The following is a 23,727-nucleotide window of genomic DNA, read 5'->3' on the forward strand; positions in this document are numbered from 1 at the left end:
CCGGTCCACAACTTGAAATTCCACTCGAAAATTAGTATTTGAGTTAGGTCAGTGTCAGAGAAATGCCATTTGGGACTGATAAAGAATTATTGGCAATTATTAATTCCTTTATTTACGCGAAGTTGATTGATTTGAAAAAGCCTGGAATATAGATTTTAATTTATATAGTATATCTTTTAATGTCTTAATTGGTTACATAATGGGTTCAGCGTCATTCAAATTAAGATTATGAGTCTTGTTTTACATATTTATTAATAATTATTATCTTTATTTGGAAAGTTGATTGATTAAAGAAACCCAATCAGCAAACGAAATTTATATTTATGGCATTTAAATATAATTTTTATTTTAATGATGACTCTTATTATCTTGAGTCGTTACATAATGGATCCGGATTAAGTTTTTCTTTGGTGGGTAGAAAAAAAAATAAACTAGCAATAAAGAATACTAATTTTGACGTTTTACGGGGGTGTTTCAACACGTTAAAAAAATAACTTTTCAATAGAAGTTCTATATCTTCAAAATTACTTAAAACACTAGAAAACCTCATCACAGATCATCTAAATGAAAGTAAATTTGTTAAAATAAAGAAAGATCTGGAACTCCAGATTTTTTAACGTTTTGCACCAGCCACCGTTTGATTCTTGTAATTTTGGGAACTTTACCTACAGACTCAATTAATTTTCGCCAATAATTATACATAATTTTTACTAAAGTAATAAAATATTGGACTATTGGACAATCAGGCCTCACTAATTTGCCATTCTAGTATAAATTATTGCCATTATAATTATTGTATTTAGAACTGAAAAAAATTCTATTTGATTCATTATAACTGATGTTACATATCAGAAATCATTGACTAACCCGTTCTCACAGATCAAGGAATAAAGCCTAACTTATCTACACGAGAAAATCTTATGCAAGCTTTCTGATGATTTTTAACTAGCTACCATATAGTATTATAATACAGTTTTTATATTATGACATAATAATCGTAGATACTATGGACTTTTACTATTATATAAAATTATAGATAGCTTTTATACTTATAAAGCTTAGTCCTAAAAAAGTAGGGCATTATTTTCTGTTACCTTTTATTTATCTCTAAAGCAACAATTCGATAACTGTGGAAGTGATCGAGATTATATTTCTAATTTTCTACTTTTTTTAGTGCCTCCTGTCTAGACCGTTTAAAAACAGATTTTTTATCTCAGAATCACCGATTTCGAAGTCTATTATTAATCTTACTTTGTGTTATAAATTCTATGATTTCAAGAATTCGCTTAAATCTTAAACGTGCTTTAAATATATTCAAAACATATATGATAGTAATCCATGGATTGATGATGTAATCCATACAAAATGTGAAAGATTTAAGAAATTACTTTATTTACGACATACTTTCAGTGGAAAACGCATTGAGTTGTTTTATAGCGTATGATTCGTTAAGTAACATAAGTACTATTATTATTGTAAAATTATGTAAGCGTTTTATTTTTAAGGGACATGTTAAATCTGATTTTTCTTCTTTTATTTCTTATTTTGTAATAATTTAATATATATATTTGTAAATACGGTGTAATGAGATCTATAATCCCTAGCGACATTGTCTATAAATATAATACAGAATGTAATACTATACAATAAAAACAAAAAGCTGTATATCATTGTTGAAAAAGACACCACGAATTTTTATCGAATTAAAATAAAAAATATATGTGTAAAGATAATTTACATTAAAAAGTATGCAATAAAAGCTCGAAATGCATAAGAAAGAAAGTTTTCATAAATGTTTAGAAGTATACTTAGAGAATCATATTTACATTTACCTATGGATTAAATGATTTTTTTAAATCCTGGTCTTGAGTAATGATTTAAAGCAAAACATTCGCAAAATAAATTAATAAAACCGTCTTAGTTAAAAAAACAAATTCCGACAACAAATTAGGTATCATAAAAAAACACTCAGAACTATATTGTACCCGCTAAATGAAATTCAGGTTATAGCATTATTGCTAATAAGATGTGCGTGTAAGGTTGTAGGACTTATTGTTAGTAACGAACGGATTCCTAAAATATTAATTAACAGAGAACCCACGGGTAAGCGTCGCAGAGGAAGACCGAAGCGTAGGTAAGAGGATTGCGTTATAACAGTTTGACAATTCTTTGTGATGAATCGCTCTTGATGCAATCTGCTCATTGTATTATTGTTTGTAAAAAGTGGACTTTGATATTTTGAGTCATATTAATAATTCCCTATATTTAGTCCTTAACATTGTTAACTTATTATAAATGCAGTTACTTACAACATTTTCGGTTAGTAAGATACTTCGTTCTTACCTAAGAGGGCATAATACTTCATATATCTTTGATGGCTGAATAAATAAAATAGTAAAATAACGCCTCCCTAATTATCGGAGTCCACTTATAGAAAGTACATGGGATTTACGAAAGAACTTTATAGCTGAGGTAACGATGTTCAATCTCTTTTCCTATATGGTCCAGAGATTGTAGAGCAAAATGTCAGAACTAAGTTAATGAAAATATAGGAAATTTACATATTCATTACTAATTTACGTCTTGGTTTGTCAACAATTATTGTCAGAAATTCAAAAATTTTCTTTACGATTGGAAGGCGAGTGTAAGACCAGCCTTTTATTTACTTAGAGCCGCAAACAGAAGAGCTCCGGGAAAGCCCCCACGAAGGTCATTCAGTGAAGCAGATGGTAGAAACTCATGAAGAATAGGCAAACTGTATGATCATATGCCAATTGAATTTTGAAGATCCGAGAAGAAAATGGAACAAATCTTAGAAAATAGGAAAGGAAGATAGATTTTCTCATTCGGCAGGAATAGGAGATGATTAAGAAATTAACAAGGCTCCGGTAGGTTAGTCGAGCGGATGGACGAGCAATAAAAAAACTGGCCTATTTAGCTACCTCCCTGTGACAGTGCGCACTAGGTGGTAAGGTGCCTGGATTTTTGGTATTGGCTAACAATTTGCTAACTGGAGGAGGCGCTGTAACATCATCGGGTAACCAGAGATAGTATTGCGTTTTCGGAAAGTAAAGTGTACAAACCGGATCAGAACTGAAATTGCTGGCAATTAACATGTATGAATTGTTTCATATAAATATTAATAATAATCACAAGGATCAAGAAGACCAGAGGTTCGATGCCATACGCCATATGTGGTGTATACCATCACTGTCTACATATTTAGCGAAACATAAAGCAGTAATATCAGGATATACAAATAGTTATTGTATATTTTTCTTCGTCATTCACGAATGAAATTACATTGCTCATTGTTTCATTTTTCATTCGGCTCTATTGACTCATTCTCTTCGGTCCTTTTGAATCGCTGTGATGGTGTGCCTCATTTGAATTCTGCAGTCGACATATATTTCATTGGGGCAGATTTTCTACGTGTTATTTTACTAGCGGGAAAATTATGTATCACATTGGAATTGTACTGTCCTTTAAATTATCATTTTGAGGATCTTCTACACTAATTGAGTTATTCCAACGATGAATAGCAAAAATTGCTATTCTTTCATTTTTTACGTGTTATGGCGTATTTTTCCTAATATTGATATTACTGAATTCGCCGTCGCTACTTCTGCTAATCATGTATTTTATTTTTTATGTATTAAGATCCTGTCCTACAGTATCCTTTCTAGATACACCACTAACGCCTGTTGAACAGATTCGATACTTAGGACTCCATCTTGATAAGAGACTTACTTGGAATCCACACACAAGACTGAAACGACAAGAAACTGCTCGTAGATTCCGATTGCTACAACACTTAATTGACAAACGCTCTAAACTTCCCATTCACTACAAAAAATTAGTATACACTACAATAATCAGACCAATTTGGACATATGGAATTGAGCTCTGGGGCTCCACCAAACCATCAAATTCTTCCCGCATCCAATCGTTACAATCCAAAATCCTACGTAAAATTCTTGATGCTCCTTATTACGTCACAAATAAACTCATTCATAAAGACCTTAACATCCCATTTGTTGCATATTTGACCCAAACCAGGTATGCGTCTTTTTATTCCAAACTCCTTAACCATTCTAACCAATTAATTCTTAATCTTTCATCCTTAACAATCCCTGATAATCCTCCGAGGCGTCAGAAAAGAAGATGGCCACGAGACCTTCTATTTTAAATTAATGTTTGAAGTACCACCAATGGGTGGTTCCTTCCCAAGATTTTCAAGTGTATATGAAACATACTACATATTTACCTATTGTATTATTTTGTACAGTTGTAAATTACAATAAATAAATAACTTAATTTAAAAAAAAAAAGTATTAAGAAATGTAAATAAAGGTGATAGAGAGAAAAGTAAATAATTTTTTGAAAATTAAATTTTAAGAATATCTTCAAGTGGGCTGAGGATTAAATATCGACTTCAGCCAGGGCACATCAGCCATTTCAACTTTATTTTATTGGTGGATTACATTAAAAAACGAAAGGATGACATTATCACATCGGAAAGTTATTTGCAAAACTTACTGTACCTCAATATTTTTCCATATAATTTTTTTTTGTTCCTTACTCTCTATGATAAATATACTAAACAATTAATATGGTCTAAGTTCTTGGGACACAAACTCCAAAAGTTTCGGATGATGAATGCTCGATCGTACAAATTATAATGCCACGTGCTTCTTTTCGACACAGATAAAACGCTGAAAATGCGTAGTGGGTACTCGTGAGATCCATTTGTCATCCAGGACGTCGTTATGCAGATGGAAGTGTAATGCTTTGTCGTTAGCGTCCACTTCCCAAATAATGAGGTAAAAGTTAAAAGCAATCGAAAATAACAAAGGCATAGTTATTGGAGTATAAGAAGAGAGAGTGCATATCATGTGTTCAAAAGGTTATGCAACAGAACGTTTAGGAAGAACATAACAGATTAGATGTCCCATTTTATTAAATCATGATATAGTAAACCCTAAGGTCAATTACAACTGTTTTATTGTTGGAAAGTCATTTTCCCATTAATATCTAAGGACCGACCCTCAGTTTCTTCTAACTTTTGTTGTTTAATGTTTACTTAGTTATTTTTATAGTTATTATTACCGACCTTTCTTTTTAGGTACCAAACTAAATTTCAACTATATTTTTTAAGATTTAAATTCTATATTTAAATAAGAGTCAAGAGATTTAGTATTACGAATTTTCATATATTAAAAAAAAAGAAAAATCAGCTAGTTACATATAGGTAAGCTCAGTAACAAGAGATACTGTTGTCAAACAGATCCGCTACGTAGAAATACATCTGGACAAACGACCAACTTGGAATCATCATACAATACTGAAAAGAAATAAAACTGCCCATCGATTTAAACCATGGAAATATAATTATTACAACACTTATTAAACAAACCGTCTAAACTTCCAATTGATTACAAAAAGCTCATTCACGAGTGTGTAATAATGCCTGGTTGTTCAACTTTAGGCTCCACTGAAACTATCGAATTCCTCTTGTATCCCTACATCTAAAATTTTTACTTCATACTTTATTATAAACAAAATCATCTCTGAGGACCTCACTGTTTAGGACCATACTTTTTTTATTTTTCCGGTACCAGTCATCAATCCTTAGTTGATATACTTCTTAATCACCCAACCTACTTGTTTCAAACCAGGTTTTCTGTTAAATCCCTGAAAATCCTCCTAGGAGTCTGAAAAGAAGATGACCTAGAGACCTTCTACTTTAGAAATGTTATTGGAATACTAACAACGGGCAGATTATCCTCATGACTGTATCATATGATTATAATATTACTCATATTACTTTTAATGATTATAGATTTTATTTAATAAAGTTGTAAATTTCAATAAATAAATTACAAACAAATTAAAACAAGGGCCTGTCTTCCATTATTCTTTTTGCCCAAAACGTTCATTTCAAATACTCCCCTGGGACTGTTGTGTAACCATGGACTATATTTCAGGATATTGTTGTATCTAATCATAGTTTCCCAGGCCGGTACCACGCTACAACGAGGAACAGGGTAATTATCATGATCGGTACGACCTTAACCTTGGTTATTGAGAGACATTGCGATGGCTCCCTGCGACGATGCACACAGTAGTGGTATCAATAGCCACGAGCTGAGGCTTGTGCAACCCCTTTTATATTCAAACAAGGCTGATTTCCATTGTTGGCAACAATTATCTGTTTTCATTAGCCTATCTGGGTCGCTGTTTCACAATTGGAGTGAACGCCCTCAGCGACAGACCGCAGTTTTGAATAATTGGTCTATTTTTTATTTAATTACTTAATTCGATGTATTATGATACAGCATAAACGTTATGCAGAAATGTTCGAAAACGTTTCAGATCACCCTAGTACATAATAGATCAATTTTATTTATTTTAATATTTCATTATTGTATAATACGGAGAATTTTTTAAAATTATTTTCGTTCATTTACTATTCTTTTGTTATATTAATTTATTATTTCATTCATTTTATTATGGGAATAGATACTTATATTTGGGGAGGCGCTGTTTTCCCCTTAGTGTAAGAGGCCACGTTTCGCATCCATAAAGAACAGTGGGAAGGATAATAAGTTTTGTAAATTCTAATTTTCAAGTTTCTGGACAGATTGCGCGAATTATACAATTTTGAAATTGAAAAATACCAAGCATTTCCCGCCTTTATTTTCCCATTAGTTTCGTTTTTTGTAGTTACTGTAAACCCTAAATACTTAAACCTCTCCATTTATTCAAATGTATTTCTTCCTATATCTATTACACTTATTCTATTATCACCGAAATTGTTGCTGTTTCTGCTGCTAACCATATATTTTATTTTATCCATGTTTATTTCGAGACCTATTTCCGTACTAGCTTCTATGGTATTAGTAGTATTTACTTTTATAATTTCCTCGTCTTCAATTAACAGTACCAAATCTTCAGCATACGCAATAACGAATATTTCACCGCAGGTATAACCTGAGTTAGAACTGGTTTTTGTAATAATCCGTTATCGAACTAACCAGAATGTAATTCATGTTCGGTCTCATACTACATGAGCTGACCGTTTACCCTGCGAATTTAGACTAGAAACAGTTGTACCGGACACATAAACAAAATTTTGCAACACACATTTACGTAACCAACTTGTCTTCATGAAAAGAAATTTACTGACCATTTGGCTAACTGCCTTGTAGGAATATGTTGTCGTTTAGTCGTTAATATGCCAGTCATGTCAAAGCGATTATCTAACAAACTTAGCAAATACGTAAGGATTTTTTTTTTATTTACTTGGCATTTTTGAAGCCAGCTTTTCCACAGGTGATGACGTAAAACTTGTCATCTGCCAGCTCCAGTGTCCTGTGAATCCTTACTGCTATTGGTAACGATCTCTCTTCGGTTTTCTGAAAAAATAAAAAAAAAAAAAACAAAATAAAATTTAAAAAAGAAAAAAATTTACAATTTACAAAATAAAGAACAATTAAAAATTATAAACAAAATACACAAAAAAAAAAAAAAAAAATAAGTAAAAATAATTGTCATTATATTGCTGACATCGACTAATATTTTTCAGTAAACACTCACAAAAACATTAATTAAACGTATAGAAGATATAATAAATAATTTCATTAGTAAAATAAAATAAATAAATAAAATAAATTAACTCATGGGTAAATCATAATTAAAAATTAGCCATCATTAGTAAATCATTATAAATAATCATCATCAACTAACTGATTAACAATTTATCCACTAACAATAAATTAATATGATTAAATAATATTACAATTTTTTTCTTTCCTCATCAACGGCATTCCGTTTGGAGTCATATAGTTACAAATAAATCGCATGTGTCCCTTTAAGTAGCTTAATTAATCTAAAACGCGCGTGCACGATCCCAGTCACACGACTTGTTAACTATTAATGGCGTTCCTTCTATAATTTTTTTTTTAATAATTTGTTTATTGTTATTTACAACTGTATTAAAATATATTCAACAAGTAAATTTGCTGTAGGTGACATAGTGACATGATACAAACATGTGGAGAACCTACCCCTAGCTACTATTTGCTTTAATAATAGCTAATGTGTCAAAAAAAAAAAATGTTTTTATTCTATTTTTCGCAAACGTGTTAATTTCTCTACTGGAGTAGTTCTTAGCTAGTATAGCTGTCACGAAGTATTCTCAGTATACGGTACTAGGAGAGAGAAATACGTTATTTATCTATGCTGCCTAAATACATTAGGTTGCTATCTCACACAGCATACTTATCAATCCGTAATCGGACATATATAAATTACACATACATGGTATAATCAGAAAAAAAAAGAGATACAATAATAAGATATAATAAACAATCCCCCCCCCTACAGTTTCCTTCCACAATCCATTTCGGTCTGTACAACAAACATGTTTCATTCATTCCTTCTCATTTCTGCTCCTCCAATTTCACCCTTTCACAATTTCTCAATTCACCCGATCAACAAATTCGCTCTCCGGAATTCACCCTCCTAGATCTCTACAAATTCAATATTAGACGGTAATGTGAGATCAGAACATCATTCATAGTCACAGCAGTAGATCAGTTTACCAAGAACAAACAAATAGATACATTTTACGAGAATAAGACTAACACATAGATTAAAAGGAAAATATAATAAAAAACCGGTTACAGGAAACAATTGAATGGATAAATAAGTTTAAAAAAATAAATAAAAATATGTCAAATGCAAAATTTAACAAATGGTTTTTTGACAGATGTGCCACTACTAAAGCGAAGCAGAGACATTTATTGCGTTACATTTTCTAATATTTAAAAACATAGATAATTAAATCAAATAATGATTCAGTTATATATGTAATACAATAAAAACATAAAATCAATGGAGTGCCATAAATTTTAACCGTATGTATGCGATGTTAATATTTGTATTGATAAATTATTCAATTATTGTTTCTTTAGCTTTTGTAGCCGGCCTACGGGGTAGACTTGTAGAAAACGAATTTTCCGATCATTCGAGCGTAAATGGTGGTAAATAATTGGCGTTACTGGATCAATTTATTTTCGTGACTACAAGGTTTAATGTCAATTTTCGAAACGTAATGCCAGTTACGTGACGCTCCTGTAAACTGATTCGATCCATTTCTCGGAAGGAAATTGTTTTTTAACGTAAATAATAATATTAAATCGTTTCTGTTTAAGGATTAATGAAGCGTTTCAAGATGAAAAGAAGAGCTCTTTCTATACTATTAGTTATTAAGAGAAAGTATGGCCGAAGCGTCAGATTTTATATAATGAAATGATGATGGGGGCCTTGTCGAATATGCAAACACAGATGACGGATGGCAACACTAGCCTTGAGCACTTACCGACCAAGGCTGACGAACCCTCCCTGTTTCCGGACTTTCTCTTCCGAAACGACGGAAAAGGGTGGAAAGACACTTGGAGGATTTTCATGGGAAGAACACTAGGAAAGAGTAAATAAGGAAATTCGTTCACCTTTAACAACCGGATTATCGCTTTTCCGCGCCTATCAGGAACCGAATCCCGAACATAGAAGGGATCAGAAGACTTTCTTAATTCAAAAATTTGTTTATGATGTATTTTTTAATAGATCGACGTGCTACGCCTGACCATATGGTACCAATCATTCCTACGTGGTAGCATTTGCAGCCACTTATTTGTTTTGTTTTTTTTTGCTTCCACAACTGAAGGATGAGGATGCAGGGCCAGCTTTGATCGAAAAACTCCCTAGGCACTTAAAGATACGTGGGCCCTCCAAATTAGAGACTAGGCGCTTGAAATTATTTTCTATATTTTGTATTAGAAACAGCACGCTAGTTAAAATCAAAGAGCTACTTTTCTTAATTGCCGATTAGCAAAATCACAAATTGCTTCTTCAACATCAGTGACAAATTGCTCAATCATTTTTGAAGCAGTGGTACTTCTCAGTTTATTCTTGATTCATTTTAATTTATGTATCACAGGAGTAAGGACGCTCTTTAGGTCCATGTGGTAAATATGGTAGGCCAAGGCAACTACCGAGAAACTGTTTTCTAACACTGAAATTTTGAACACTAACAATTAGAAAAATCATGCAGGCAACTTTATTGCTTTAAAAAAATGGCCTAAATTAGCTCGGTCTATTTGTAATCTTATCGACGAATAGATCGTGGAGCTCTGTATATAGAGAAGGTATTAGGAGGATAGTATAGGCTATGCACTTGAGCAAACGCTCCGAATAAGCATCCCTGAACGCCCGTTCTTTTCACATGAGTCCACCGCAGCTACACATTTCGAATCAAAGGCTGTCGGTACATCAAAGTGAGCCAGTGCTCAAATGAATACGCGCCAAGCGGTGTCGGTCCGCACCGAATGTCCACTCTCCTCTGTTGATACTCTCTAGTTGGCGCTTTATTTATTTATCTTGTGTAAAGTAAAGTGTAATTTACTTTTTAAGTCAACGGAATTGGATTATCTCAGAATGATTTCCTTGTGGTTATTCCACAATTAACAAAAATTGTGGAATGCAAGGGATAATTTTTTTTCATCTACTATTGTCATTTAACCGCCATATATCAAACCCTACACCCACATGGGGCTATGAAGAAGAAATAATTATAATTGCTTACAACATATTTAGAAATAAAAACAGTATGGTTTTTAAGCAATATACATATATACGTGTTGGTCATATGTTGAAACCACAATAATATATATTTATAAATACTTAAAAAACAATTTTAAAATGCTCATTCTTTTTTAATTAAAGAATAAAATGAAAAAACAAATAACAAACAACCCCGTTTCAAAATGTGCCTCATCTCTCAATTATAACCTCGACACCATTCTATATAAATTTAAAATCCTCCGAGGTTACTCTGTAAACTCTTCAAAAATGTTCATTGGAGGAAGATAGTCCGTGTGGCGGTCAATAAAGGTGTCAAAATAGTAAAAGAAAAGTAAAAGTAAATGAAAAATTTTTAAAAAAATGTACAGTGAAACGTAAAAATTAAATAAGAATAATAAAAGTTTATAGAAAATTGATGAACTGGGAAATGATAACAGATAAACAGAAGAAGTATAAAATACAGTACAAACTAAGAGATGGAAGAAGGGGTTTAAGAATAAAATCAAGAATAAAGGAAGGTAATGAACAAGATAAAAACGTACCTTTTGGACTAGAAGTCAAAACGAAAGTGAACTGTTGACAGGATGTTATAGAGAAGTATTGGGTATATTTTATACATAACTATAGATAGTTATACTTGAAAATAATAATGAAGTAAACAGTATTACAAAATTAAAGAAAATATTAAAAATAGGCAAACATTAAATGATAATATACTTAATAAGGGGGGGATTATAAGGTACAGAGGTGTATAAATTATATATTAAAAGAAAATAATTTTAAAAAGAACTAATAAAAGAGTATAACTATAACTAAGAAAAGACTTTTAAAAAGAACTAATAATTTTAGTAGTTTGTGTAATGTTTTTTAATAAATATTCGTTTTACATATACTAAATAACTTTCGCTAAATTCTGAGCTAGAATCGTTTATAAGGTTCAGATTCAGAGTGAATAAATATTTAAAATAATATGATAAGAGTATCCACGAAATTTCCAATGTTTTTTTTAATCACTAATGACCTATAATGAAAAATCATAAATTTTGTTATAAATATCAATATCATAAAGGTCTGATATCAAAAATTATCATTTTTAAATAATTATTAAAAATATTGGCGTGGAACATTTTTTATTTCTATAATACTTCTAACACATTGATTTTTTCTTCTTTATTTTGGTTGAAATAAATAATATTTGGAAACTGGTAAAGCGTAATTTCTATAAATATTATCAAATATATATATCTTCAAATCGGCAACATTGTACTAGATCGGTTTTATGGAATGTCAACAATAATAATTATATTTTTGCGATTTAAACCAAAGAACAACAATTATTAAAACATAGCCGTGAATTTTATCTTTTTATTTATCTCTATGAAGATGTTTATTTTTCATTCTTAAACAAAATTTATTTATTACAACAATGTTACAAAGTGTTAGATAAGGATTTAAACTATCGATTGTTGGTTATAAATCGATTCTTAAGATATTTAGGAGCTTTGGACATTCAACAAAGTAATGTTAGCACTCATGGCCACGTGACAAAATAGGGTTAATATCGTATAAGTGGATGGACAAAAGAGATCGATTTTCACATCAGGTTTATTTTAGCATCACTTCTATACAAAGGGATACCTAAGTTCGGTGGTTAGCTTCTCTAGGTCATGAACTATAAATTTATTCAATTATAATATAGGAACCGTTAGATTTACTTTCAAAGGTCTTAGTTCTGAAATGAGGTCCCCTCAACCTACTTAGAGAATGTAACGAGATAATTATTAAAATAAAAAATGGCTGACCAACATATACATTATACCTCCTTTATTGGCACCGTAAAAATATTTATGCAGGTCTTTTGCTTTATGAGGTATTTATTTTTATAAAGGTTAAAGTAATTTATGTAAATCTTTAAAATATCAAATAAGCAAGGACCCTTTTATATATTATTTTTCAGAATAGCTATATTAACTGAAGGAAGGAAAGAACCTATGCTTACGAACTGAATGCCAATGACCAAACATCCCCATATTTAATCGGTTAGCATATAATTAATGTAATTTATTTGGGATCTTTTTATTACTTCAATTTTCCTAAACATGGTGGGTCTTCTATTAGAACTTAGTGAAGGCAACACGTTTCCAAGGGGTATCATTATCCGGTATCACCATTACGACCATTAAGATTAAGATTAGATCGCACTTTTAGAGAGGATTAAAGACATTAAAGATTATATGGTTCTGTATATATAAAAAAAAATAATTTGATTGAGCAATTAGATGCAACCATTGTTTTAATAACTATTATAGAAAATATATTATCTGTAATTTGTGTTAATCTTATTTATTTTGTTTATATCCTAGTGTTTTTTCAAACGAAGTGGCATCACCGTTATTTATTAATTTATTTGGTGTGAATTTTGAAGAAATTTTAGTTGAATTAGTTTTACCCAGAATAATGTCGCTAAGACTATTCAGAATAAGATGTGTAATGGATATATTAAAAATCCATGAAATAAAAAAAAAAAAATTACTAAAATAAATAGTGTGTTTAAATAAGACGAAGATATTATTATTATTTTTTTTTATTTGGGACAAAGTTAGAAAGATTTGTGCGGTGCATGTTTTTCTCTCTTTTGTTTCATCATTAATCCATCGGCAGGGATATCCTCTGAAAACCGACATTTAAAGCAAACTTCAATACAACTGTATGTCATAGATGAGGAATTGTCATAAATAGAACAGAACGTTTTAGATAATCCGAGTTTCTGGTGTGTCATATCATTTTCCAATAGAAATCCTAACCAATCATGACTTGATTTGTGACAAAGTAAGGAGCGTTAAGGATTTAACGAAGGATTTTGTACTGCAAGGAATGGATACGGGAGGAATTTGATGGTTTAGTGGAACCCCAAAGCTCAACTCCGTATGTCCAGATAGGCCTTATAATAGTCATGTAGATCAGTCTTTTGTAATGGATTAGACCGTTTGTATAGTAAATGTTGTAATAGTCGAAATCGACGAGCAGTTTCCTATCTTTTCAGTCTTGTATGAGGATTCCATGTCAGACGTTTGTCGTGATGTAGTCCTAAGTAACAGATCTGTTCGACAGGAATAAGTGGAGTATTATTAAAGGATATTGTAGGGGAAGAGGTCATTGGTTTATGACGAAGGATAAATGTGATTTGGTGGGATTTATTGGAATTAATTTTAATCCTCCAATTTTGGCACCATTCTTCAAGGGTGGTGATGTGAGATTGGAGGGTTTGGGATACAATGTAAGGATCATTGTTCACTGACAATAGACATGTGGTAATATTTAAAATTAAAAAAATTATTTCGTTATTACTACTGTGCCCGAGTATGTTGCATATAATGTTATTCTCTGATAGTGGCGCAATTTAAATATGTATATAGCATACCACGTCAAGAAATATTAATACATATTTATTAATACATCCCGCGAGGACTTAGACCTCCATGGTCTGTCGCTTATATAATAATAATAATAATAATAATAATATGTCATACTGGACGTATAGCAGTATTTGTACCGTGAACAAGGGAATCTTTATGACGAATAGGATAGCTTCGGAACATTTTGCGGGGGAACCCAATTAGAGAAAGTAACCCAAGTCTAAGATATTCTAGCTCCTTACTTTGTCACAAATCAATTCATCCATCAGGACCTCAATGTTCCATATGCTGCCGATTTGGCTAGAACCAGATACCATTCCTTCCATGATAAACTTCTCAACCACCCACATCCACTTGTTTCTAACCTGGCTTCTCCTTCATTACCTAATAATCCTCCTAGGCGCCTGAAAAGAAGTTGGCCTCGAGATCTTCTCCTCTAGAAATGTTATTGGAGTTCTATCAGTGGGTAGATTCTCCACATGTTTGTATCATGTCACTATGTCATCAAAAGCAAATTTACTGGTTGTATATAGTTGTAAATAACAATAAATAAATTATTAAAAAAAAAAGAAAGATATTCTGGACTTAATCCATATTCAGAAATTGCATCAAAGAAAAGCAGCAATTTGAGCTTTCAAAACGTTTCAATTTTGTTGTATTACAGACAGAATAGGTGAGATGTAGGTCCTGCATTGCTTTCTGCTAGACGGCAACTGTGGTTCAGAGTTCCTAAGGCTGACTGTAAATATTTCATATAGAAACGAATGCAGCTTAAGATGAAATTATTTATTTTCCTTGTTCTTATACTGTGTTGCTGTTATCAAATAGTATTATTATAATCTTGCTTTAATTATTTTTCTCACTATTTTATCCTATCTATATAGTATGAATGAATACTTAGATTTATTTTACTTCTAAATTTATTTCCCAGCATTGTAGCACATTGAATTAATATTTCTCAATCAATTAAAGTACGAAAAAAAAGAAATTCGATTATTGAAAAAAATTAGTCTATTTCACACACTTGGGCGACCTATCCTCTCGACTCCACGCCACGGGGCCGCCGCCAGTATTGCTCGCGGGACCAAGGCCCTTGCTTCACCACAAACTTTTGTAACTTAAGAGCAAAACATTTGTACTGAGCAATGATACGGTCCATTGCTCAAGGACTGCCATAACTCACAGCAATTATCCATTTTTCTTTGTCTCCTTGCTACGACCCGACTCCTGTGGTTCAGGAGTTTCAGGATGGAAAGAATAAATGGGTATCAATGTAGTATGTATGCAATGTATCAATCAAGGTAAAGCCAATCCCTTTTTAAATTTCAAGTTATGACAAAGGTCTTGGTTAATAATAGTCCACGACAATCCTCAACTTAAAAAAATAATTGGAAGGGAGAAAATTATTATAATTTTTCCATGCCACTGTTTGAAAAATGACCTATTGTTTGTTTGCATTAAATTATTCAAGATTATTGAAACTGCCTCTTGATTTACAAATGAATAAATTATTATGACTATCAGTTATTTACAACGTTTCAAAACATTGCCGCTACCATGATATTTGATATATTTTCAACTTTATTTGATCTTGAGAATTCCACGTTTATTCTAAAGTTTAAGTAAAATAAGAATATATTTATTTTTTGTTGATTTTTTTCTAGTATTTAACCCGCTATTTTAGTTATACGTGTTTTGACATTTCATACTCCAAGCTCGTGAAAGAAAAATAATTGTTTACCCGTATACAGAAGGCCTAGACAAAATAGCCAGATGAAAAGATAAGCCTTAGAATGAAATACCGAGGCTTTGTGGCCAACAACAAAGGAAGACAGTATGCGCACAGGCCCGGCATAGGATGGCATTATTGTTCGGCCTGGGAACTGCTCTGGTGAATTATTGTCAACGGTCATCCGTAGCAGGCCTAGCGGTCATCGATGTCTTTCTGATGATAGCTAGCGGGATCCTGAAGGACGTCATCCCGTGGCTGAAGGTGACCGAACTTAAGTTAAAGTTGAATATTCAATAATGGAATCGTATTATTTGTACCATTTTGTTTTAGAGTTTTGTCGAACTAAAACAAATTACGGCGAAATTGTCCTTGGAGCGTTTCTATATGCAGGAAAAGAAGAAAGACAGTGCAAAGCAAATCCTGGAATGCACTGTATATTTGCTATGTTAATTTTTTGTAGTATTTTGAGAAAGTGGTATTCGCTTGAGGGACCCCAGTGTGCCACGGGCAGTTAGGAAATCACTGGACTGTAGAACTAACAAGAAAAGATAATGATACGAAGTTAACTCAACAAAAAATAAATTGAATGTGGGCAATACTGAGGATGAATAATAGGTATAATTATTATAAAATTATCAAAGGTTACCACCCTATTCTAACCATAATGTGGGGTCAAGTTTTCATTTCGAAGGACCGACAGAAATAAAAGTATATCTTTAGGACGGATTCGAACCGCCGCTGCTGTAGTTCCTAGTTTGTTAAAACCTACGCCTCATCTCACTCGGCTACAAATAGCCTGCCGTTTCCCGATTTTTCCTTTCTGAAATTGAATAAGATTAAAAATTTTTATTCTTCAACCCCAGAAAAATAATGGATAGTATCATATTATAAAGGAGAGGTAGGGAGACGTCGAACTCAGCCGATGGCCTAGACATAATTCTGAAGCGATTCATTATGATGGACGTCTCCTTGCGCAACCCCTTGGCAGCCAGTGTCGGTCGCTGTTAAACGCAGCCAATCAATCTCTCCTTTGACCGTAATTTCATAAAGCAAGGAAGCTATATTTTTTATTATTATCTAAAAATGAATACATCTGTAGAAAATTATAACCAAGATGGTAGATTAGTGAACCACGAAACACTTGTTTCACACCTAACTGAAAGATTCCTGAAAATAATGAACATTCAATTTTCGTTGCGCAAGCCGTGTTAAAATTTATATCCTTGAAATCAATGTTCAAATCACTTTCAGGGCCAAATTCACCAAGTTTTAAACCAATATGACATAAGGAACTCTTGTAACTCTTTCTTGTAAAATGTTTATTTTTTCTTAAATAACGAATTAATATGTTTTAAAGTAACCATTTAGCTTTTATAGGTTGTCCAAAAAAAATAAAGGGACATTTGAAAACTACCGAACTAAATTTTATCACACTTTGTTGATTAATTTCTACTAAAAGTGATAAATATCAGAATTATGAAATATTTGTAGACAAAATAATACAAGATGTATAACATTATTGGTGCTTAATGAATTTCTGGCAGTAATGAATTTTTTCGTAGTTAAATATATTTAAAATAAGATAAATATGGGTATTCGTTAATAAGGGAAATTCTCAAAACAAGATATTACATAAAATATTTATTTCGAAGAGAAATAAGACCATGCTTTTCTTTCTCTGCTACAATTGCACACCTTTGGCTTCCATCAAACGTATCGTGCATTTTAAAGTCAACTGCAAGTGTGGAAAACAGCACCAATGTTTTCTTTTCTGAGGCTAATATCTTGTAAACTCTAAAATCTATAAAAACGTGGTAGTGTCCATTAGATTTAGATTTAAATTACCTTACAAACTCCATAATTGTAAAACAAACAATTTTATTTAAACTCATTTTACCTGTTCAGAAGACTGAAAAATCGACGATGGCGTATTGTATTGCTTGACTTGAATATTTTATCTTTAATTACAATTTGTAATAGTTTTATTACAAATCATAAGTTACTAGCACTTTTAAAAAAGTGTGGTATTTTTTTTAGGAAACCCCAGGTTCTAGGAAATTAAAAGAATTTTTATTACATGTTAACACTACTTTTATTTATAGGAAGTAATCCCTAGTAAAGACCCAATCCATTTGGTAAACACTTGAGGAGACCGAAAAGTAGACGGGAAGATTATATTAGGGTTCATCATGCGAAACATAATTATTACTATGTAACTGAGTAATTAACTATCATTTGAATAATGAAGTAGATGGGGTAGCACTAATTTGACTGAACCAGCTTGTTTTTTTTTGTTTTGTTTTTAAGTCATAATATTGTAGGTTTAAGGAAATGATTCTTTACGTTTTGGTTATGAACGATAGTTGCGATATGGCTGTCACTTAATTCAATTTTATGGGACTCAATGATCGGTGACTTTGCTCTTTACTGGATATCCATGGACCGTGCAGAATACACATTTATTTCGTAATCCTGCATGTAATCATCCCACTTACGTATTATATAAACCTGCTGAATGATGCCGTGACAGACTTCTTTTATCTGCGTGCGTTAGCTGGGAAACTGTTTATATTGTGAGCTGTGACGGAGTTCCTGCTCGCTGGCAGTTTCAAGGTAACATTATCTACAAACCAACTATTTCTTTTTATAATATAAATATCTATCGTACATTTTGGTAATTTTAGACTTCTAGGTGTTTTTATTTGAGTTCTTAATCTGATCTCTTGTATCTATGTAATAGGTTCTTCAATGAAAAAAATCGTTTTAAAAAAAAATGATGATGCATTTTCAGCCTTTAAAAAGTCATTTTAAATTTTAATTAAGTCAAAATAAAATTTAAATATTATTCAATCAAATCATTCATCAACCAAAGGTTCGATGCTGAAACCTCAAACTATGACCATATACTCCCACTACTGAACATTCTCAAAAACCAATCCACGAGATCAGTCATAGCGTAATCCTCACACCTACATCTCCGTTTACCCATAGATTCCTCACTTGTCGCTACTTACAAATAAAATAAATGAAATTTAGTTTGCCACCTCCAAATTTAAAACGGTTTCATTCCATACAGGAAACCTTCAGGCTATTTCAAAATTATTTGATTATTTATTAATGTAAAAATCTAAATTGCCAGGTTATGAAAGAGAAATGCTTCATTCATGCTGCCCAAATACATTGGGTTGCTACATTACACAGCATACTAATCAATTCGTGATCGGACATATATAAATTACATATTTTTACACGATATAATAAAAGAGAAAGAAAACATTTTTTTTTTCCACAGTTTTATTTTACAATCAATTCCAGTCTACACACTAAATAAAAATATTTTAATTTATTCCGTTTTTCTTTCCCTTTCTTGTCCCTTCCATTTCACAATTATTATTATAAATTATAATTTGGCAAAAGGTTTAATTTGAAAAATGTCAATTATGAATTATATTTTAATTTTATTTAACAAGGGGTACGATATATAACTTAGATTAGTGGCGCAAAGAGTTATTTGATCAACTAATCATAAATAATAAATAGTATAGTTCCAACACTATCCTTCTAAATTTTAGGAAAAAAATATTTAAATGATAAAGTAGTTTAAAATGATGAGGATTTAAAAATGTTTAATGGCTTAGTTAGGTGAGGTTACTTCCTACCCTTTTTTTTACAAGTATAGTTACAGACTCGAAAGGTTTCGAATATTGATCGTCTAACGAGTACCGCTTGATCAAGGAGGTGTCGGGAATAAACAATCAACAGTCTGACCCGTTTGGAAATTTGTCAACGATACGATAAGCATGTTGTGACGAGGTGGGTGGCCATCGTGTATCCTATAGCCTGTGAATATTAAGTGCCTTCGATATATCGATACGTGTGTTTACTATAGATTTCATACAGTCGATTGATATATGAATTGTCGGTACTCAACTCATTGATATAATAAGATTTTGGTTTGTGATATTTTAAATAAATAATCTAGGCCGGAGTGGTAATTTGTTTAAGTATGGGCTTGTCACAAGGGTGCCTAAAAGGCAACCATCCCGAACGGAATATGCTGCTAGGCATCTTTTTCAAAGGCCATCGGCTTGTAGACCCACAAGTTCATACATCGTATGACTAGCGTGACAGAAGAAAGGCTGTGGAAATGGTAGCGGTACACGGAACTTTTCCCGTGGGTGAAAACGTGACTCCCCTACTCCTCATCGCCACCTCCCTTGCTTTCCTAGGATATTTTATGACCAGTTGTTATTACGGGAAATTAGCAATTCAGATGACCTGTTTTATGATACAATGTAAACGGCTATCGTTTAATATTAAAACTATTAATTATTTTTAATCGTATCCTTCTAGAGTAGGTCCGTTGTCTTCAGAACAGAACAAGATTCAGACTCTACTCTACCTGTTCACATTGCTCTGGAGAGGAGGTGACAAAATTCAAATAATAAACGATCAGTTTATTTGGACCCATAAGAAATGCTGATTTTCATAAACTCTTTATTTTTAGTTTATGGAAATTATTAAAAAAAAAATAAAAATAAAAACGTGAAAACAAAAATTTGAAATAGTTTAGAAATCATCAATCAAAACTAGCAAGCAAATCCTTTTAGTACAACAGCTACTGTCAGTTAGCACTATCATTACTAGTTTTATCAAATATATGGCCATATGGTACGAACTTGTATAACAGATATCTAACACGTGGAACCTCCGTTTTAGGCCAATTTAAGGTTTTAGAACTACGCGGACACAAGAGTCAATCACTCAATCGCCAAGTTCACTATTTTTTTCGTGAGAAAATCAATGATTGATCAAGGATAAAAGTATTTCTATACGATTTTCTTTTTATGATATATGTTTTTAATCGGTAATGACTTTTTCGTTTCTTAAGCATTAATAATACCACAAGGAACAAGGCTTAAGGTCCGGCTTGTGGTATAATTTTAATCAGCTAGCCACAACCCATTCTGTACCCCTATGCTTTTACTTCCCTATTTTAAAGCACTTTCTATTGCTAAGCGATATTTTCGCAGGATGTGAAATCATCTCATTATGACTCTTTAATTATTGATTATTGAATTTCTCCGAATCAACCATTTGGTTTTTGAAGAATAATTCACATTATCTATAAAAATCGTTTCATATGAAAAATTAATTTCCACGGGAAAGGTTATTTAGAAAAACAATTTTATGAAATAAATTTGTTTTTATTGGAAGTATTAACGCTTATTTTCTACCTATTTCCCCAACTTTTTCTCAACTTTTCAACTGCAGATCTAAAGAATTCAGTATTTCGTGAGGATATGAAGTCGGAAAATGCGTTTTTGACCTCAGAATCATTTTCAAAAATTTTACTTTTAAAGAAGTTATCGAAACTGATCCAAAAACAGACGGAAATCTTTTGGAGATAAGTGTGGTCAATAAGGTGGGTGTGTAAGGGCTTCTTAACAGCTCGTTTAGTTTCTTCTCTGGGTCTAAGTTTAAACTAATAAAAAATGTGCATCAATTTGAATGATAGTAATTAATTTATAAAAATAAAGGATGAATGACATTATTATCAGTAAACATAAACGTAGTAAACAACAAAAGTCTACTATACCACTTTGAAATGGCGGATGGCACTGCCGTGTCCCGAGGATCATCCTACAATGACCTCTGACTTTTTATCTACTCTGAAAAAAATTGTTCTGGTAATCTCAAGAAAAAATTTCAGATGGCTGCGGAGGGTTTATCATTTTTGTTTTAGGTCGATAGCTAAGGTTTATTTTTAAAAATAATTAACCAAAAAGTAAATATTTCTTTTCTTTTTTTTTTTACCTGATTTAGCGAACTATCAGAGCTTCAAAAAGAGTCTTTGGGTCATTCTTGTCAGAAAAGTAATTTTTCACATTTTTTTTTAAAGCTGTTACAACTGATTTAGAGATATAGATGAAAACCCGAAAAAATTTTTGTTTTTGCCCCAAAAAACTGAATTTCTTATGTCAGGTTTCATAAACACAAACATTCCAATTATTGCCGCCCTACTGTTTCTGTGTTCAACCTCTTCATTAACTGGCGTATATGTCTGTTATTGAAATAAAACGAGACGTCGTTATTTTTAATAAAAAAATAAGTACATATTCTTTACCATAATTATCTCGAATTATTTAAATTATTTAAAATTATTGGAAATTTCGACAATTTATTTATAAAGATAAAGGTGAACAAGTTAGTTATTTGGACTGAAAATGCGGTCGCCTGATGAGCGAACTTTTAGTTCGTTCAGTCATGACTAGGTCATTATAAATTCCATACATCGAGATAGTTGTTTAATAGAGGTTAGCAAACCGGTAACCTTGGTGGTGCACCATCATAATTATAGATACTATTAAGTGTGTCAGTGTCAGCGGCGATAGGATACTAAACTGGGTTAGTAAAAAACTTTAACTCTCCTGCATTGATGTCTCTGTATCTCGGTAAACTATAAAAAATTATTTCGTGTTAACTGATGACATTCTTCAGCATATATAGTATTCAGCATTTTATAGTATTTATAAAGGGCACAAGAAATAAGTTTTAATGGGCAAATTCAGAGTGAAAATGGATTTGTTGGATTGTTGGGTTGTTGGTAGGATCCAAACATTTTCCTAAATGTTTAGGACTCTCTGAGACAAGTAATTATTTTCAAATATGTAAACATTATGGATTATTTAATAATTGAATTATGCTTATGAAGAAGAAGAAGACAAAGCTCAGTATATAAAGTTATAAGTCAGCACATAAGAGGTTCTCTTTCTTTTTTTTTTCTTAATTTGATGATTTTTTTTTTTTCGATTCGCCCCAGAACTCAAGAAGATCTTTGTCCATATATGTTACCCGATCATCTGCTAATGAATAAATCCAACAGGGGGAATAAAAAATGGCGACTATTTCAATCCCTTAAAAAAATTATTTTTTCATTCGGAGCTCTATATTTTAAAAACTACCAACAACAATAGAGAATCTAAAAGAACATTATTTAAAGAAGAGTAGATTTGCTGAAATATCGGCCCTAATAAAACTATTTACGTCCAATAGTTCTCGAGATATAGCTTTTTAAAAAGCAACATTTCTTAAAACTTTACTGAAATATTAGTGGTTAGTTAATTTATGTTGAGAAGTCTATATAGTTTATAGTCAGAAACTAAGTGACGTATAAATGTCTATTAGGTTCAACTCAATAGAGTTCAAACTCATCAATTTTGACTAATATTCATACATAGTTTTCATTAAAAATTGGGGTGAAATAACTGCCTTTTTTCTCCTCTTGGGCTCTTGTACTAAGAATACAAGTAATCTAACAATGAACTAATAATTTCATACGATGGCGCATTACGTCAAAAATGCGTATGTCTGTGAGTCCAACTTAGCTAAAACATAATATCGTTCTAAGAAAATAGTTTGTAGCTGTTAGAAATAAATGAGTACTCACATTTGAAACCAAGACCCCGCAGTAATCTGGCGACTGAGGTGAGGCGTAGAGGTTGATGTTTAGGGTAATGCTGTTGTTACCATTACCGTAGGCAAGGCACGCCGGCGTTCTGAAATCTTTGGCATGGACGGCTCCTGAAACGTTAATGTTTTATTTTAGATACTTCAAATAATAACCCAAATAAATAATAAATATGGAGAACAAGTTTATAAATTATAGCATTTTATGTAAAATTAATAACATACTGTTGCTATAGATAGAGGCATAACAGATCAAATCAACCTATTAAATTTTTTTAAAAGCAGTGATGTAAAAGTAGTAATTATGATAAAACTGTTTGATTAGTACGATTTTAATATTTCTATGTTATTTTTAAATATTTTTTTCTCATTATAGCTTGAATAATATGACAAAATTATGTTTTCCTTAAAATACCACACAGGTGAATCTTTCCCAATTTTTTTTATTCTAGTAGGTCTTTT

General features: G+C 31.8%; 1 protein-coding gene across 1 annotated transcript in view; it reads right to left on the minus strand.

Annotated features, from left to right (window-relative positions):
- The window catches only part of LOC106688127 (uncharacterized), a gene marked incomplete at its 5' end in the record, with an annotated part of 98,684 nt that extends 75,305 nt beyond the window's left edge, over positions 1-23,379 (minus strand). The window contains 2 exon segments of the mRNA XM_067044617.1: positions 7,306-7,418; positions 23,246-23,379. Of these exon segments, the coding sequence (XP_066900718.1) occupies positions 7,306-7,418; positions 23,246-23,379 (247 nt within the window).
- Between the last annotated feature and the right edge of the window lie 348 nt (positions 23,380-23,727).

This window comes from Halyomorpha halys, unplaced genomic scaffold, assembly GCF_000696795.3.
Source record: "Halyomorpha halys isolate HHAL.00 unplaced genomic scaffold, Hhal_1.1 Scaffold1056.1, whole genome shotgun sequence".
In the NCBI taxonomy this organism is placed as follows: domain Eukaryota; kingdom Metazoa; phylum Arthropoda; class Insecta; order Hemiptera; family Pentatomidae; genus Halyomorpha; species Halyomorpha halys.